General features: G+C 49.9%; 3 protein-coding genes across 3 annotated transcripts in view; 2 read left to right on the top strand and 1 right to left on the bottom strand.

The window, feature by feature from the left end:
- Positions 1-12,364, bottom strand: part of UBAP2 (ubiquitin associated protein 2) — a 102,017-nt gene that overhangs the window by 38,614 nt on the left and 51,039 nt on the right. Inside the window, exons 18-20 of the mRNA XM_065664048.1 lie at positions 11,845-12,040; positions 10,491-10,582; positions 9,561-9,608 (exon numbers count right to left, since the gene is read on the bottom strand). Coding sequence (XP_065520120.1) covers positions 9,561-9,608; positions 10,491-10,582; positions 11,845-12,040 — 336 coding nt within the window. The remainder of the gene's footprint in view (positions 1-9,560; positions 9,609-10,490; positions 10,583-11,844; positions 12,041-12,364) is intronic.
- LOC136004631 (interferon-like) lies at positions 1,796-2,371 on the top strand. The gene has a single exon (XM_065661275.1). It carries the CDS (start codon positions 1,796-1,798, stop codon positions 2,369-2,371), a length of 576 nt encoding a protein of 191 aa, XP_065517347.1.
- On the top strand, positions 6,655-7,230 carry LOC136004975 (interferon-like). The gene has a single exon (XM_065662011.1). The coding sequence runs from the start codon at positions 6,655-6,657 to the stop codon at positions 7,228-7,230; it is 576 nt and encodes a 191-aa protein (XP_065518083.1).

Genomic DNA, 12,364 nt, shown 5'->3' with positions numbered 1-12,364 from the left:
GGGGTGGGCAGTGGAAAACCTTGAGAAGCCAAGTGCTGAAGAAATGCTTGTGCAGAGGATGGCTAAAGACCATCAGAAGCTTCCCAAAGATGTGTTTGGAAGTGCCTCATTGGGAAGGTGGCAAAGGGAAGGGAGGGCGTGGGCTGTGCAGAGCCCTGTTTGGAGCAGGGCTTGGAGTAGGTGCTGGGCAGACGTGGCTTCCCCCAACTCAAGAAGAGCTTGCTGAGCAGGTGAGACGAGAGGCACTTCCTAAGCTCACGTATGAGGGTTTTACTGGAGACGGTGTCAAAAGCCTTGCTGAACCAGAGGTGGATAACATGCACTACTGTCCACTCGTCAACCCCTATTGCCGTATCATTGTAAAAGGCTATTACTTTGCCCAAGCAAGATCTACCCTTGGTGAATCCATGCCGACTACTCCTCAGGATCTTATTTTCTTTAACATGCTTGGTTCTGACCACCAGATTGACCTATTCCATCACCTATCCAGGTATGGAGATCAGACTGAAATGGGACAGTGATTTCCCGAACCTCTTTCTTGCCCTTTCTATAGACAGAGTAACATTGGTCTTCTCCAGTCATCGGGCACCTCTCCTGTTCCGCATACTTGGACAATTCTTCCTTTCTCCAGCCTTCATCAATAACCTTCAAGGTCTGAAACGCCAGAGGGACATCCTTACTGGTAAAGACTGAGGCGAAAAAGACGTTCACTAATTCTGCATTTTCTGCGTCTTCTGTAATCAGGACACCAACTGATACAGCATTAGCCCCACATTATACTTATCTTGCTTTTCCTGCTAGGTATACATGAAGAAGCCCTCCTTGTTGTCCTTATGTCATCTGCAAGGCTCAGTTCTAGGCTCACCTTGGCTTTCCTCGTTCTATCTCTGCGTACAGTGACAATGCTCCTTTTGGTCTCCCCACTTTGACTGTCCCCTTTTCCACTTCCAGAAATTCTTCACCACGAAGGTGGTGAGACAATGTCACAGGTTACCCGGAGCACTTGTAGCCACCGCATCCCTCAGCAAGGGCCTTTGAGAACAAAAGGCCTTTCACCTCACAAGGCCATCAGCAACCACCTCTGATACCTCCTGTCCTCAGCACAAGTACGCACACAAGAGCTCCAACAAAAAAAAAGACCACTGCAAACAAAAAACATTAAAGAAAAGATAGAAACGATGCACAGTGATGAAAGCAAAAACAGAATCAGAAAAGTGTCACAAATATCCAGAAACACAATAACCAATGATGTCATCACTTGAACACAAAATGATGTAATCACACAATAAAACATACCAAGAGCAAAATCCCACAACGACTGATACAGCCCAACAGAAAGGAAAAGGGAATAGGGCAGGAAGGGAAATCCAGCACAGCACAACTGGAAAGAGACAGAGCCACAGAGGAAAAGCAGAAACCACAAAAAACTCACCAGCAGCACGACTGCCTCACATGTGGCTGCCCCTGAGCTTTCCCATCTCCACGAAACACTACACCGAAACCCCTGCCGCCATAACCAGCACCAACCAAAACACAACCACAAAGCATGGCCAAGGACTTCCCCGCACACAACCACGCCAAAAAAGGCTCTTTCACAAACGCGGCAGAGCCCCTGCCGAAACTGGAAACCACAACCGGCAACCGGCCGCAAGCGCAAAGCCAGGAGGGGAAGCCGCGCTGGCACCACATAAAGCTGCCACCCGGCAGCATCCCCAGCACAGCGCCCACCCGCACCACCACCAAGACGCAGCACGCTCCTCCCCAGCGCCCACCAGGCAGCACCCGCAGCCCCACCATGCCTGCGCCCGCAACCGCACAGCCCCGCCTGGGCCGCGGCGCCCCGGCGCTCCTGCTCCTCCTCACGGCTCTCGCCACCGGCCTCGCCTGCCACCACCGGCCTGCCCGCGATGACACCTTCCCCTGGCGCAGCCTCCAGCTCCTCCAGGCCATGGCTCCCAGCCCCACGCCGCCCTGCCAACACCAGCAGGCGCCCCTCTTCCCCGACACCCTCCTGCACATCACCCACCCGCAGCAAGCCGCCGCCACCGCCCTCCGCATCCTCCAGCACCTCTTCCACACCCTCGCCAGCCCCAGCACCCCCCAGCACTGGCACAACCAGCCACGGCACCAGCTCCTCAACAGCCTCCAGCACCGCATCCAGCGCCTCCAGCACTGCCTGCCGCACGACGCCACGCTCTTCCCGGGACAAGGGCCCCGCAACCCGCTGCTCTCCATCAACAAATACTTCCGACACATCCAGGACTTCCTGCGCGCACACAACCACAGCGCCTGCGCCTGGGACCACGTCCGCCTCGAAGCTCGCCTCTGCTTCCAGCACCTGCACAACCTCACCCGCACCGTGCGCAATTAGCACGGCCACCCCACGCTCCCGCACCGCCCCGACACCGGCACCGCTGGGGCAGCGCCCGCACACACCCACCTCGGGCCTCCAGCACCCTCCGCAACAGCCGCCGACAGAGCCGCCCCGACCCCGCGGCTCCTGCGCCCGCTGCTCCCCGACACAGCTGCTCTATTTATTGGCACACGCTGCCGCCTATTTATTCACCTATTTATTCACCTATTTATTCACCTATTTATTCACCTATTTATTCACACCAAATAAAGACCTCTTCACAAAACTCCGCCACTGCCTCTGCAACCTGTTCCAGTGTTTCACCACTGTTACGGTAGAGAACTGTTTCCTTGTATCTAATGTGAGCTTTGCCTTCCTGAGGTTAAAACCTTGTCCTATGGCTACTGTGCCTGATGAAGACTGCTTCTCCTGCATCCTCGCAGGCCACCTTCAGATACTGCAATGCTGCTATGAGGTTTCCACGCAGCTCTTCTTCTCCAGGATGCACAGCCCCAACTTTCTCAGCCTGCGCTCATATGGGTGGTCTTTCTGTCCCCCTGATCATCCTCATGGCCTCCTCTGGATTTGCCTCAACAGCTCTCCATCCTTCTAATATTGAGGACACCAGAACTGCACACAGTGCTCCAAGTGTACTTAAATCATTTATTGAGTGGTGCATTTTTCTCTGGAGGTCCTAAATGCATCCTGCTGCTGAGGGTAGGACCTATCACAGAAGGTTGCTGGTGGCAGCTGTAACTGCTCTTGGTGACCTCTGGCAGTGTCTCAGCACTCTCGTGGTAGAGAATTTCTTCAGGTGGAAAGGGGGACAGGCCAAGTTGGCGACCTACAGGAATATTCTCAGTGTATGGAGAAATACAATGACAAAGGCCAAGGCCCCCTTAAAACTGAGCCTTGCAAAAGACATCAAGGTCAACAAAAAGGGCTCCTGTGAGTATTTCAGCAGCAAAAAGAATACAAGGAACATGTGGCACCACTGCTAAATCTTACAGATGTCCTGGTAATAGAAGAGACACAGAGAAGGCCCAGTTACTGAATGCTTTCTTTGCATCAGCCTTTACAGCTAAGGATGGCCCTCAGGACTCCCTGACCTCTGGGGTTAGAGATGAAGGCTGGACAAAGGAAGACTTCCCCCAGTTTGTAGGGAGCTGGGGTAGGGGTAGGCTGGACAGACTCAATACCAATAAACCCGTGGGCCCTGTTGGGATGCAGGCAAGAGTGCTGAGGGAGCTGGCAGAAGTTATTGCTCTGCTGCCTCCATCATCCTTGGACAATCCTGGACCATGGGAGAGGTGTCCAAATGGCTGGAGGAATGCCAATGTCATCCATCTATAGAAAACAGAAGGAGGACTCAGGACACCACCAGCCAGTCACCCTCACCTCTATCCCTGGAAAGGTGACGGAACAGGTCATTCTGGAGGTGATCTGCACGCACGTAGAAGAGGCATCTGGAAAGGCTCTGATCAATGGTATGAGATTCAACAAGGCAATCTGTCAGGTCCTGCACTTGGGCAACAACAACCCCATGCAATGCCCCAAGCTTCAGGAAGAGTGGCTAGAAAGCTACTCAGTGGAAAAGGACCTGAAGGTGCTAAGGAGCTGACTGATGGACATGAACATAAGCAGCTTGTGGCCAGGCAGCCAAGAAGCCAACGGCACCCTGGCCTGGACCAGCAATAGCGTGGCGGCAGGGCCAGGGCAGTGATCATCCCCCTGCACTGGGCACTGATGAGGCTGCACCTCGAATCCTGTGTTCAGTTCTGGGCCCCTCACTACAAGAGAGACATTGAGGTGCTGGAGCGGGGCCAGAGGAGGGCAATGGAGCTGGTGAAGGCTCTGGAGAACAAGTGTGATGAGGAACGGCTGAGGGACCTGTGCGGGGCGTTAGTCTGGAGAAGAGAAGGCTCAGGGAGGACTTTATCGCTCTCTGCAACTACCTGAAAGGAGGTTACAGTGAGCTGGGGGGCAATCTCTTCTCCCACATTAAAAGTGACAGGACAAGAGGAAATAGCCTCAGGCTGTGCCACAGGAGGTTTAGATTAGATAGTAGGAACAATTCCTTCACTGAGAGGGTGCTCAGAACTGAACACTTCCCAGGGCAGTGGTGGAATCACTGTCCCTGGAAGCGTTCAGAAACCTCCTAGACAAAGCCATTCGTGACATGGTTTAGTGGTAGCCTTTGCAGTCCTGGAATGATACTTTGGCTTGACGTTAAATGTCTTTTCCAACCTAGTTCATTCCATGATGTATTTCTATGAAAGTCTGTCCCCAGCCTTCTTGGAAGCCTCCTATTGGGCTTGAAAGGCCACTGGAAGGTCGCTCTGGAGCCTTCTCTCACCCAAGTGAACAGCTCTGTCAAGCTTTCCTCCTTGGAGAGGTGCTTCAAGCCTGTGGTGCTGTTTGTGTCCCTGATCTTCGAGGAGCCCAGCAGGTCCGGGCTTTTCCCGAGTGCAAATCCAGAGCTGATGATCCTCAGTCGGTGTAGAGTGGGGTGGGCAGTGGAAAACCTTGAGAAGCCAAGTGCTGAAGAAATGCTTGTGCAGAGGATGGCTAAAGACCATCAGAAGCTTCCCAAAGATGTGTTTGGAAGTGCCTCATTGGGAAGGTGGCAAAGGGAAGGGAGGGCGTGGGCTGTGCAGAGCCCTGTTTGGAGCAGGGCTTGGAGTAGGTGCTGGGCAGACGTGGCTTCCCCCAACTCAAGAAGAGCTTGCTGAGCAGGTGAGACGAGAGGCACTTCCTAAGCTCACGTATGAGGGTTTTACTGGAGACGGTGTCAAAAGCCTTGCTGAACCAGAGGTGGATAACATGCACTACTGTCCACTCGTCAACCCCTATTGCCGTATCATTGTAAAAGGCTATTACTTTGCCCAAGCAAGATCTACCCTTGGTGAATCCATGCCGACTACTCCTCAGGATCTTATTTTCTTTAACATGCTTGGTTCTGACCACCAGATTGACCTATTCCATCACCTATCCAGGTATGGAGATCAGACTGAAATGGGACAGTGATTTCCCGAACCTCTTTCTTGCCCTTTCTATAGACAGAGTAACATTGGTCTTCTCCAGTCATCGGGCACCTCTCCTGTTCCGCATACTTGGACAATTCTTCCTTTCTCCAGCCTTCATCAATAACCTTCAAGGTCTGAAACGCCAGAGGGACATCCTTACTGGTAAAGACTGAGGCGAAAAAGACGTTCACTAATTCTGCATTTTCTGCGTCTTCTGTAATCAGGACACCAACTGATACAGCATTAGCCCCACATTATACTTATCTTGCTTTTCCTGCTAGGTATACATGAAGAAGCCCTCCTTGTTGTCCTTATGTCATCTGCAAGGCTCAGTTCTAGGCTCACCTTGGCTTTCCTCGTTCTATCTCTGCGTACAGTGACAATGCTCCTTTTGGTCTCCCCACTTTGACTGTCCCCTTTTCCACTTCCAGAAATTCTTCACCACGAAGGTGGTGAGACAATGTCACAGGTTACCCGGAGCACTTGTAGCCACCGCATCCCTCAGCAAGGGCCTTTGAGAACAAAAGGCCTTTCACCTCACAAGGCCATCAGCAACCACCTCTGATACCTCCTGTCCTCAGCACAAGTACGCACACAAGAGCTCCAACAAAAAAAAAGACCACTGCAAACAAAAAACATTAAAGAAAAGATAGAAACGATGCACAGTGATGAAAGCAAAAACAGAATCAGAAAAGTGTCACAAATATCCAGAAACACAATAACCAATGACGTCATCACTTGAACACAAAATGATGTAATCACACAATAAAACATACCAAGAGCAAAATCCCACAACGACTGATACAGCCCAACAGAAAGGAAAAGGGAATAGGGCAGGAAGGGAAATCCAGCACAGCACAACTGGAAAGAGACAGAGCCACAGAGGAAAAGCAGAAACCACAAAAAACTCACCAGCAGCACGACTGCCTCACATGTGGCTGCCCCTGAGCTTTCCCATCTCCACGAAACACTACACCGAAACCCCTGCCGCCATAACCAGCACCAACCAAAACACAACCACAAAGCATGGCCAAGGACTTCCCCGCACACAACCACGCCAAAAAAGGCTCTTTCACAAACGCGGCAGAGCCCCTACCGAAACTGGAAACCACAACCGGCAACCGGCCGCAAGCGCAAAGCCAGGAGGGGAAGCCGCGCTGGCACCACATAAAGCTGCCACCCGGCAGCATCCCCAGCACAGCGCCCACCCGCACCACCACCAAGACGCAGCACGCTCCTCCCCAGCGCCCACCAGGCAGCACCCGCAGCCCCACCATGCCTGCGCCCGCAACCGCACAGCCCCGCCTGGGCCGCGGCGCCCCGGCGCTCCTGCTCCTCCTCACGGCTCTCGCCACCGGCCTCGCCTGCCACCACCGGCCTGCCCGCGATGACACCTTCCCCTGGCGCAGCCTCCAGCTCCTCCAGGCCATGGCTCCCAGCCCCACGCCGCCCTGCCAACACCAGCAGGCGCCCCTCTTCCCCGACACCCTCCTGCACATCACCCACCCGCAGCAAGCCGCCGCCACCGCCCTCCGCATCCTCCAGCACCTCTTCCACACCCTCACCAGCCCCAGCACCCCCCAGCACTGGCACAACCAGCCACGGCACCAGCTCCTCAACAGCCTCCAGCACCGCATCCAGCGCCTCCAGCACTGCCTGCCGCACGACGCCACGCTCTTCCCGGGACAAGGGCCCCGCAACCCGCTGCTCTCCATCAACAAATACTTCCGACACATCCAGGACTTCCTGCGCGCACACAACCACAGCGCCTGCGCCTGGGACCACGTCCGCCTCGAAGCTCGCCTCTGCTTCCAGCACCTGCACAACCTCACCCGCACCGTGCGCAATTAGCACGGCCACCCCACGCTCCCGCACCGCCCCGACACCGGCACCGCTGGGGCAGCGCCCGCACACACCCACCTCGGGCCTCCAGCACCCTCCGCAACAGCCGCCGACAGAGCCGCCCCGACCCCGCGGCTCCTGCGCCCGCTGCTCCCCGACACAGCTGCTCTATTTATTGGCACACGCTGCCGCCTATTTATTCACCTATTTATTCACCTATTTATTCACCTATTTATTCACCTATTTATTCACCTATTTATTCACCTATTTATTCACCTATTTATTCACCTATTTATTCACACCAAATAAAGACCTCTTCACAAAACTCCGCCACTGCCTCTCCTCTCACAAGCGCACCGACCTCTCCTTCGACCGCGGGAAAGGGACTTCTCCCCAACACCTACTCCAAGCCCTGCTCCAAACAAGGATCTGCACGCCCCATGCCCGCACTTGCACTTCCCACCTCTCCAAAGAGGCACTACCCAGCACCTCTTTGGAAAGCCTCTGACACAGTTCAGCCATCCTCTGCACAAGCAATTCCCCGACATTTCTATCCTCATTGTTTTCCAACACCCAGCCCACTTCGGACCGAACGACCATCGCCGCGTCTGGTCTACTCACTACACGCAAGGCACGGACCTCTTGTGCCGCTCCCATCTGTCACAACAACTCTCGCGCTGCGCTGCTTGACAACCTCTCTGCAGCTGTTGTAGGCCAAAACTAACTAGGGCCCAGTCATGCACATCCACCATGGCCCTGCCTCCTGCACTGATTGCACCTGGCAACGCCACATCATCCTGCACCTTCCAGCATCCCAAGCACAGCAAGCAAAAATACAACACTGTCCCACATCACCGTGGCTCCCAGCCCAACAATGTCCTGACACCACCACCGGTGCCACACATGGATTTCCCTGCTACAAAAGCTTGCAGAACTCACTATCACTGAATCATTGAATCTCTAGGGTTGGAAGGGATGTCTGAGGACCATCCAGTACAACCTTCTGCCAAGGAAAGGCCAGCTAAATCAGGTTACACAGGGATGCATCCAGGCGGGTTTGGAATGCCTCCAGGAAAGGAGACTCCAGAACCCCCCTCGGCAGCCTGTTACAGTGGTCTACAACCTTCAACATAAAGAAGGTCTTCCTTTTCTTGTGGTGAAACTTCTTTTTTGGTTTATGACCCTTGCTCCTTGTCCTGTTGCTGGGCACCACTGAAAAGAGTGTAGCACCATCTTCCTGGCATCTACTTTCCAGATCTTGTGGAACTCAAGTGTTATATACAGCCACACTAACAACATGCATCCTACCATTTTCTCTAGTTCATCCTTACTCTTTCTCTTAATGGAGAGGTTAAGAATCTTTTCTCCTGCTGCTTTGCTGTCTTTATTTTAGATTATGCATTACCCAATAATTTATTTCTTTCCATTTGCTCTCCCTACAAATATAGAACATCAATAATTTTCAGCTGCTGGCCTCTTGGAACTTAAGTTTCCATTAACAATAATGGACAGCTCCAGCCCCTGCATGACTCTGTGGTCTATGTGGAGAAAAGCACTCCTGCCCAGAGAGCAACAGAAAATGAGGAAACATCTGGGAAGTGCAGGCTGATGAAAGTGAAGAGCAATCCTAGAGAAGATCCTAACAATGTAACCATGTGTGTCGTGGTTACAAGGCAAGGTTTTTCTAGCTTTGCTATTCATTTCAGCTTACAGTTCCTCCAAGGATCATGTCTCGTTGGCTATCTTCAGCAATGTGCACAGCTTTATTCTTTTAATTCAGGATGTGCAAGCGGACAGAGTTTTTCTGCGACATCCCTGTACTCATCTTTGACTATCTAACTCTGGCTGTCCCCAGACTCCACATGAAAGACCCGGTACTGACCTGGACCTTTAATTATCGCATGCATCCAGTGATACTTCTTTTCCAGATCACGGCTTATTGCCCCATTAGGAGCACCTACTGGATATCAATTTGTGTACTTGGTGTTCAACCTTACCTGTTGGCAAAACTAAACATTCACACTCAGATTTCAACTAGATTTGAGAAGACCTCATACTGCTGCTACAACAATAGAAAATTTCTCCACTCAAAAGTACAGACCATACTTGCTGTTTACAGAATTTCCAGATGACAAATGCATGATGCAACAGTTGCTCTGTATCAGTTTGTACCACCCAGAGAAACCGTTTGTGGATATTTAAGAAAACAGAACATAAAACACAAGGATAAAGTCTTAGCCACCAGTAAATGAACGAGTTTGTGTTCAACAAACTGAACACAACTGACCAACACTAAAGATAACTTGTTTAAATGTAAATAAATGATGTCATTCACTTACCATTGGCAGCCTGGATTGAAGCATCTGGAGATCATCATAACCATAAATCTGCTTAAAGACAGATAAAAATACAACATCATTATAATACTTTTCTCTGACCAGTTTGGGGCTTTAAACAGGAGTTTGACTTAGGCCCAGTGTATTTTAAAGGTGTACAGCTGTACATCGCATTGTGCTACCACAGTGTGCTGTAGCATTTTAAGGCTGGTATAGCTATGCTTAAAATGGCTTGTCACTCTGATGTTTCTTGCTGAGAGCAGTCCTCTGAGGAGAGTTTGACTGTCCCACCTTCAACACTGTTTCTACAGATGCATCTTTCATCAACATGTAAAAAATCTACAGGGCATTCAGATTTGGGAGCAAGAGAATCAGCCTTCTTAGAAGTAATGATTGGAGCAGAGAATAGCAGGAATTGTTATTTTATGACTAGACCACAAAGCGACCTACGGCATTCCCTTGTATTCAGTGTGATACAGAAAGATGAAGTTTCCAATTCAAAGTAACAGATAACCAAAAATGTGTTGATCCTTGTCAGACACCAAGCAGCTACGTGCAATCTTTCAAAGGACGGCAGACAGGACACATAGAACATTTCAACCATTACTATAGAAAACCTATTCCAGTATCACAAGCCTGAATAAGTGTAATTCTACTAAAACGGCCTAAAAACTGACAGGACTGAAAAGCACAGCAACATGCACATTTAGATTCAACAGCAGCCAATCAGGTCTGTACGAACACTTCTGCAGTTTACTATCAGCAGTAACTACCCCCCCAGAATATAATTCATACATCCTTCAGCATTTGGAACACCAATTCCAGGTGCAGCTTGTGCTAACATTAATGCCTTGGCATAGACAGCAGCAGGTCTGGAGGGCCCACTTGCACTAAGAGTCAAGCAGTCAAGGACAGAACAATTAAATTGCTTACTGGGTAGGCAGGCAGAAGTCCTCCAGGTCCCACAATATACTGGTTATGCAACAAGGGTGGTACACCTTGGGGCAGGTTTGGGGGAGCTTTGCCTGCAGAATCAAAATACAGATACTTTAACAAGCCTCTGGAGAAGATAAGGCTTCAGCATCGAGACAAAAATCGCTCACAAGCCCTGGCGGCTGCACTGTGATAGCTTAGCAGAACTAAGCAGAATAATTTTGTGCTGGTTGATGAAAACACTCAAAATAGGCTGAAGAGTTTAACCATGCCTCAAGGAAGGAAAAGTACAGGCGACTTAGAACTGAAAGCAGTCCCAGCACAAAACAGTCTCATTCTGTCATTTACTTTCTCCAAGGGGATTACAAGAATTACAGAAACTTCTTCCTTCCTCACTCCTTTCCTGAAAGCAAAATTCAGGCATTGTTCTCAATCTAAGAGAGCAAATTCTCTCATTTTCTGCTCTGTCAACACATCCCCCCTTAACACCAGCAGCAGACTGGAAAGCACTAAATGTTGCCAGCATACTTTTCATGGGTGACTTACTGCAACTGAGAATAGCAACAAGAAGACAACTGAAACAGTTTCTGTTGCCTCCAAGAAGCAGTGCTAAGAAGCAGGCAATAGAAAAAAAAAAAAATGGCACTTTGGAAAGTCATCACACTTCATTTACAAAGTATGGGAATGAGAAATCCTTCCGTAAGTAAGCTTGATCTTAATATCTGAATCATTCACTTCCCTCCACAGGATTTCCATTTAGCACTTCAAGTTGCTTACAGAGAAACAAAAGAGAATTTAGCATGGCTTCCACTTCAGTGCAAGAGGCCTCTCCATCTTTCTCTCTCTGTGGGCCCTTTTTCTAAAGTACCCTTGGCTGTGGAATGACCCAGACACCAGACACTTGTTTTCCTTTCCATACATGTGGCAATAGGGATATGGCATATGATAATGAGGACACTGCATTATATACTGATACTCAAAAACGAATTCAAGTCACAGAGAAGACTGAAATTAAACCCAAGGTGAACTCACAGCCAAAAGTTGATCACAAGCTGCAATACAAACTGTGTGAATCTCTCAGACCAAAATTTCCAAAGTTAGAACTGCACTGGTATCTACTTATCAAACTCTTTGGGGATGGAATGTGCTACATAAATGCCACATAACACCCTAAGAAATATTTCAAATACACAGAACCAGACAACTTTATTTTATAAGTCAGCAAATTAAGCATGCTGAAAATGCTAGTCGAGTGTGGATTTCTCAGCGTAGTTATGGCTGGTGAGACGCTCAACTGACAGCCCTGCCGACTGAAGTCCTCTGTCTATCCACGTGATCTGTTAATATTGCAAACCTGAAGACACTAAGGGAGCTGCTCGTGTGGTAGCAGTTGGTATGGACACACTGGAAACGCCCAGGCCAAGGCTGTTTGTAGTGTTCATACTGCTTGCCATGCTGACAACTGAAGAGGTGGTGCTACTGGCTGAGGTTGAAACAGTTGAAAAGGTTGTTGAAGGCTGGAGTGAACTTGTGTTCTCAACACTAGTGTGCTAGAAAGGAGACAAAAAGAATGATAATCACAGAGCAAATAAACCACAGTGGAAGATGTTGGGGCAATGACCAACCATCAAAAAAACCCCAACAATCTTTAAAGTAGTAGTAGCACATGCAAAAGATAAGCATTAGCTATATACCAAGGAAGCAACTAAGTTGCATGCTTGTGATATTAAGTATTCAAAGAAAATTATTAGTGCTTAATTCAAATCACTACATGATCGCAAAATTATTCCATAGTAACTCAAACATCATTCCATCGCATCATTTCTTGCCCTTCGCCTGTACACTCATTTAAGCTAGTACTTGTTATGACAAAT

This window comes from Lathamus discolor, chromosome Z (genome assembly GCF_037157495.1).
Source record: "Lathamus discolor isolate bLatDis1 chromosome Z, bLatDis1.hap1, whole genome shotgun sequence".
In the NCBI taxonomy this organism is placed as follows: domain Eukaryota; kingdom Metazoa; phylum Chordata; class Aves; order Psittaciformes; family Psittacidae; genus Lathamus; species Lathamus discolor.
Note: the sequence above shows the minus strand (reverse complement) of the source record. Positions and strands in the feature narration are given on the sequence as shown.